General features: G+C 38.5%; 1 protein-coding gene across 1 annotated transcript; it reads left to right on the top strand.

Annotated features, from left to right (window-relative positions):
• BLOC1S4 (biogenesis of lysosomal organelles complex 1 subunit 4) lies at positions 1-6,958 on the top strand. Its single transcript, XM_059472593.1, has 5 exons — positions 1-245; positions 546-617; positions 1,823-1,924; positions 2,601-2,735; positions 5,983-6,958. The coding sequence occupies exons 1-5, from the start codon at positions 33-35 to the stop codon at positions 6,079-6,081; spliced, it is 621 nt and encodes a 206-aa protein (XP_059328576.1). The 5' UTR covers positions 1-32; the 3' UTR covers positions 6,082-6,958.
• The last annotated feature ends 222 nt before the right edge of the window (positions 6,959-7,180 follow it).

The following is a 7,180-nucleotide window of genomic DNA, read 5'->3' as shown; positions in this document are numbered from 1 at the left end:
GGCGGTGCATCGCGGTGGGAGCGGGACGTGGGATGGCGGCGGCTGCCGGCGCGGGTGTGCGGGCTGGAGCTGAGCTGCCGGACACCTGTCCCGGCGCGGACAGCGGGAACGTGTCCCAGAGCCAAAGCAGGGCCTCCGGCCTCGGGGAGGCGGAGGACGAAGATGCCTCGGAGGCGTCGCTCAGCGCCACCGCCGCCGCCTACTCCGCGTACCTGCTCGCCGACCGCAGCCTCTTCAGCGAGCAGGTGGGCGAGGGCCGGGCCGGGGGCTCCCGCACAGCTCCCGGCTCAGGGAAGGGCTGCCCTCAATGGGAGCGGAGCCCTCTGGAGCTGGACACGCTCCTGGGCTGGGGCTGTGCAGCACAGGACGTAGCGGGGGTCGCGTCCCTGGCGCTGAACGAAGCCGGGAGAGGGAAAAGCCTGTGGGATTCCTGTGGGACTCGCTGTAGCCTGACCGATGTAGTCTTGTTTGTGAGGCTGGCCAGGGTTTTGTGAATGTGTGTCTGTGTATGTTTTCAGGCGCTTTAAGTGACCTCTGTTTTGCAGATAGAAAGCTTAGACAAGAGTCTAGAAGACTTACTGACAAGGGTGGATGAATTCGTAGGAATGCTGGATATGGTACGTATAAGTTGGATGTAGTTGTGTTTTCAAAGTCAGATTAAGCACAGTTGAATTGGTGTTTGTAAGTAAGACACAGAGAGAAAAAAGCCTTTAGCCTATGCATGTTCCAGAATGAAAACACATTTGATAATCAGATGACTTATTTTGGTAATCAGGTAACTCATGGGTGAAAATTGCCAAGCTTTCATGTCAGAGCAAAATGTGTCCATATAGCTATATAATCATAGAATCATATAGAACTTAGTAGGGAAAAGACCTCTAAAATCATCAAATCCAACCATTAACCCAGCACTGCCATATTCACCCCTAAACCATGTCCCAAACTGCCACATCTTTTAAATACCTTTACCACTTCCCTGGGCAGCCTAAATACCTTCACCACTTCCCTTGTCAGGCTTAAATGCTTGACTACCCTTTCAGTGAAGAAATTTTTTTCTAACTGGATATTTGTGTAGTTGTATTGGTATTCTTGTTTAAAAGAACAGTATGATATTCTGCTTATTCTTGGAAATACACAAAGACATCCTTTGTTGGGTTTATAATGAAAGTATCTAATCCAAGTTGCCAAGCCTCCAAAGCTAGATTTGTCTTTAGGGGACCCTCCTTTCAGAAGGGCAGCTTTGTTTTCACTTTTCTCATGGGGTTAGATGGGTGAACTGAATGGAAAGTTCCTGTAAGCTGGCACTGGTAGGTAGGCTGCCTTTTAAAGTGTAGCACATATGGTTTTCCTGCACAATTCTGTGGTAGATTTGAGTTTTTTTTAATACCAGTAAGCTAAAATTTTTGTAGCCTCACTTTTGTAACAAACCCGAGGAAAAGTACAGGTGGTAAAACTTAAGACAAAATTTTAGCTTAGTATGTTTCTTTCTTTAGTGTGTCTTAGAAAATGTTCCATCTCACTTCAGAAGAGATTGTATTAGCCTACTTTTAATATAAGTATAAAGCTAAATATTAGTCTCTGCAAAATACATTTTGTTCAGCATTTGAAGAAGAAACTATACAAAAAGTTGTGTAGGGTACTGATTTTAATGCTCTATAGTGTACTGAATTTAATCTAGTGTTTTTATACTAATTTATTCCAGTATTTTTAAACTCTAAATTGTAGGCTGTTGATTGGAGTACAGTTCTAGTTTCCAGAATAAAATCTACTAAATATTTTGTTTCATTCATTGATTTTTGTATTATTTCTTTGCATTCTTTAGATTAGAAGTGATTCCTCTCAAGTTGTCAATGAAAGTATACCTGAAATTTACACAAAAGCTACAGAAATGAGGCAGATATATAGGAAGATTGACAAACTAGAGGTATGTATTTGCTGTCTTCTAGATGCATTTTGTTTCCTAACCGAAGGAAAAATCAATGTCTGCATATTTGTGTGTGTATGTGCACACATGGGGAGTGAGCTCAGGTGAGTTGTGCTCTCCATGTCTATGCTGGGTTCAGTACTTCAGGGTTAATAAAGAGGACTACATTTATGAAGAATTTCTGGGGACTGTGGGAATTCCAGATGTGTTTTAGATCTTTTTGTAACGTGTTTAAAAAAAAATAAAACTGTTCGTTGACTGTTTGAAGCAAGGCAATTTTTTTGTGTTAGCTTTCAAAGTTTCAGAAACAAATAGAATGAGAGAACTCTTGATCCCTAATAAAATTTCAAGACTGTGTTTTAGATGCTTGGTTTTTCTTTTGATAGTAGAAAGGCAGGTAGAAGCCTAGATTCTGAAAAATCCTAATTAGTTATTTGAAAGATAAATTGGAAAAGGAAGATTATTTTATTAGATTTAAGCTGGTTTTCAGCCTTTTAAGTATCTCAAGTAATTTCTAGCATTAAAATGGACTTACAGGCAGAAGGGAAATTGAGCATGAAGTTTTTGACGACTCATTTAAGCAATGGATCTTTCACCACTCTTGCAATGCATAATTCTGTTTTATGTTGTTAGGGAAAGTGTCATATTTATTTTGGTTTTTTTTTTTTTACACCAGGCTTTTGTGAAAATGATTGGGAATAGTGTAGCTGGACTGGAAGAACGGGTCACAAAGGCAGAAACAGACCTTGGAGCTTTTCCCAGCACCTTCAAGAAGCTCTTGCACACAATCAGCATGCCATCCTTCCTTAATGTAAGTAAAGTTTTGCTGCCATGTGACCAGCTTAGTTGCTCTGCTTACTAGAGCAGATGATTAAAATAATAATGTTTGTTGCACATGTATATGAATGTAGCTGTACATTTTTAATATACTTTATTAAGGTTTATACAGAGTTCTCAGGCTTCTTTTAAAAAAATGGAAGCAACCAAACTTAAAAATTTAATTTCTTAATTTGTGTAGCATTGCAAAACAAGGCTGAGCACACAAAGAAATGAATGTGAAGGACACAAACAGGCACATAATGCACAAGCCTTTATACTAAAGCACCCCTGATCTCTGTGGTATGCAAAGCAAGTACAGGCAACACTGCTAAAGGATCCTTCTGCATGGATAACACCACTGCACAAATGTTACCTAAAAGAAAATTAATGCTAATCTGCACAGTATTTTTAAAATGAAGGTTATATTTGTATTCAGTCCACACAGTTGGATAATCATGTTACCACCTTGGTAGCTTTCTAAGGATGCAGTTTTCTCCATCTTTCCTTGCCGACTGTTCCTTTACAAAAGGCTTGAAACACTCTCTGTGGTGTATTTCAGAGATGCCTTACCTAACACTGAACTGGCATTGTGCCTCGGGTTTAAAATAATCTTTTGGTTAAAAAAAAGTCACCTGAATTCCTGGTGTTTCTTGACATCACCTGGCAGTACACCATTTGTAAGTTCTACTCTTTTGCATCTTGTCAGCTCACAGATTGTTTTATCTTTTAGTGTATCCATACTGTACTAACTCAGTTTTCTGTGTTCTGGTAAGAATGATGAAAAAATAGCTTTGTAGAAGGGGAGAGGAAGAAGGTTGTGGCTTTTTGAGGTATTTTTGTTCCTACATCTTCCAAGCATATATGACAGCAGAGAAAAGTACATATAAAAAAAACTTGTGTTGTCTTGTTGAGGCTCAATTCAAGGAACTTGTTCTTCACTGCTGTTTACTGTGCAGTCTTTAAGTAAGTTGGTTTCTCATCTCATTTCTTCATTTTCCTTAGTGTTTAAGTTTAGGAGTTCTGTAGTTTATTTCTTTAAAAAAAAAAAAAACTAAAATCAACAACACAAAGTTGCACTTTATGGGCCAGTTAGAAACAAAAAACCTGCACAAGTTGCCTTGAAGAATACTCAACAGTACATTCCATTTTTTTCTATAAGCAGTTACTAACCAAGGAATTACAGTCTTCACTTGAAAAGTTTGCTAGTTCAAAGAAAGTACTTTTTTAGTGTTGTATGGGAGCACTTTGTCAAATTAGCACTTTTTCCACAATTTAAAAGGTAGAAAACCTTTGAAAGTGTCAGGAGGGTGAACCTGGCATCTCCAGTGGTTTCTTAGTTTGATTATGGATAGCAGCAAAATAACACTCAGAACTTACTGGCATTATTTGATTCACTGAAAGGCAGGTTACTGTTCCAAAGTGATTCTGGGTATTGCATAGTAAGATACCTACTTCCACTTGTAAACACAAGCATAGGTGAATGAAGATGCCTGTAGAGATTACTCCACTTGCCTGGTATTTAACTAGCTCAATACATCAATGGTAAAATACATGTTTGGAAAAGAAGGTTATTCTGATGTCATGATTTTCACTGTAGGTGTAGTTCACATTTTACTGCTAGTTTTAATTTACCCTCATTCTCTTCCCATTTAAATGTATCTGTTTCTTTACACAAAGGCTGAATTTTTTATTTCTCAAGATGTGTATTTATAATCTCCCTTTCAGATTTTGCCCAAAGTTCCTCCCTTGTGAATACCAGGCAGTGTAAAGAACAGTACTATAAGGCTTCTAATATCACTAAGAATGTAGCCTCTCAAAAGGTAAAAATGTCTGCTAAGCAGCTGCAAAAATAACTGATCCTAAATGTGTACTTAGGCAATTGTGGGTACTGTGCCTGCCTATAAGTTTCCTCACTGGATTGAAATTACTCCTTTCTTGCACAGAGGCAAATACAGCACCTCTTAAATCTATGTCAGGAGTTACAGAGTACCTGTAACCTTAGTTTCCCATGCTTGCAGATTGTTATGTGATAGGACAGTACAGAGTAGGAAAGTATTTTAAAAATCAGAACTTTGATTTTGAAGGTTGCTTTTATATTTGGCAAAATTTGTGGTACAGAGAACACTGATAATATACACTGTTTATAGATCAGATCTTTGTTTATATTTTTAATTTCATTGCAACTTGAATGACAAAACAAGCTTAGAGAAATTAATGGTAAAGTTAAAGACATAATTTATCAGCAATTTTGTGTATAGCAGGAGAATGTGTACTTACTTCATATGGAGTACAAGTATACAGCTCAACTGAATATTGAGAAATTTCCACGTTGTTTTGTAGGCTTGGTTACTTATATCTTCATTTTGGTGCTGTAAGACCATTCTAAACTCCAAGGCTATCAAACAATGATATTTGGTGTACTTCTAACTTTATTATTGGTGAAGACAAAGTTCCTCATTCCAAACTGACAGGGCTCTATGAAACAGTTGATCAAAATATTTTTATTAGTTGAAAAGTACATTTAATGAGTGAGATCTTGATTTCAAGCATTCTATTTAATGCCAGGAATTGAAAACATACCCTGTGTCTGCATTGTGTTGCAGCAAGGCTGACACAGTAGTCACTAGTGGTCCTTGTCTTTCAGTGAGCCATTGGATACAGCAAAACATTGTACAGTTAATATGCAAAAGAAACATGTACACCTTCCCTGAAAAACAGTGTAACAGCTCTTTTCCAGTCCACTACCAAATTATTTTTAACACTGTATCATATGAAGAAGCTCAGCAGGAGCAGCAACCTTCTTGAAAGAATCATTTGCTAGATGTGTTTCCATAGGAAGACTTTTTGAGTAACTAAATGAGAACCCAGGCCCAGAGCTGACTCAAAAGAAGTGACTGAGGAGAATTTGAAGGCTGGAGCAGAAAAGGTAAAGGTGTATGGCTTGGAAAGGGTGAAGGTTACAATGACTCTCCCATCAGCTGGATGGTGCAGTTTGGCTCCTGCAGTGCTGGCATATCATACATGTTCCAGGACTGGGTCCTTTTAGGTGCTGGAATGGTCAAAGGCTGCGTTTCTTCACTAACTTTAGGAACATGCCAGGCTCATCTGAGCTATGATTAAGAATTCATCCAACTAAGTAATATGCCTTAAAACTTTTCTTGTTTTGCATTTTAGCTCTGCAGGCTTTGTTTTAAACTGCTTTATGAAAAAGGTGAAAAATAAATTTCTCTAATTTGCAGAAATCGTCTTCCTCACGACAGCAGCAGACCCTCTATGAACCTCCAGTCCTCTTCAAGACTGAAGACTATTTTCCATGTCTTAATGAAGCACCTTATTGATGATTTTTGCTTTGGGATTGATATGAATCAGCCAGAATAGAGAGAGCCAAGTGAACAAAAGGAATGCCAACCTCAGAACAACTGCATTTTCTAAGCACTATTGATGGCATATTGCCATTCTGATTCTCATTGTCTTCCTTCAGGCAATATTTTCAGGTAATCTTTGTTTGTGCACATTATTTCAAAAGCCTTCCTAAAACACCATGTAAGTTTCCAGATTATTTTGGGGAAGGAATTTAAGAATATTTTTGCATTACTTTTTTTTTTAATATGGAAATAATAGGAAACATACTATTGTATATAAGTTTTTTAACACATAAATATCTGTGCTGCTGCACATGTAAATAGCTATATTGCAAGCAGAGAGTTCATTTGTCTTTTTTCATAATGTGCTGATTGAGTTGAAAGAAAAACTATGCATTAGGTTTCACATCTATTCCAAGGTATAAGCCTGGTCCCTGCAGTTTGTACAGAGAAATGCACCACATTGGGATTTACTTGTTGCAGGGGCAGGACTTGGAAGGTCGTCCCGGAATCAAGGACATGGCTCAAGCCATGTGATGTAGTCCTAGTTCATAAAGCAAACATCCTACCCCACTGATGATCCTCAGGTCCCAGTGACCCAAACTTTTAATTATTGCATCATTGTATTGTTTGATGTGTAACCAGGTGGACGTGAAATAAATTTATATAGAGAGATAGATGTATAAAACCTGCTGTCAAAAGGAACAAGTATCTAAGTTGGGGAGGTATGACCCTGGACTGAACTTCAGTCAGGTACCTGACCAGATTGCTTTTCCTTCACAACTCTGTGTGGATACTGAGGCTTCCCATGCTGATTGCAATTTGTATTGTCAATAAACTAATAGCTGGCTAACCCCTGTTGTGGTCTTGCATTTCACTGGACAGTATTTACCCACCTAGCAGGTGTTAATCATAAATTGATGTATTCCTCTGAACAAGTTTTATCTCTGCTGCACTATTGCCAGTGTAACTCACTAGAATACTCAAAATACAAGTCTGGGAGGATTGCTTTAGAGAAACAATATTTCTCTAGATTGCATGTTGCATGCAGAAAACAGGTATGTAGTTGCAGAGC

This window comes from Ammospiza nelsoni, chromosome 1 (genome assembly GCF_027579445.1).
Source record: "Ammospiza nelsoni isolate bAmmNel1 chromosome 1, bAmmNel1.pri, whole genome shotgun sequence".
NCBI classification, from domain to species: Eukaryota; Metazoa; Chordata; class Aves; order Passeriformes; family Passerellidae; genus Ammospiza; species Ammospiza nelsoni.
This window is presented reverse-complemented; position numbering and strand designations above follow the sequence as displayed.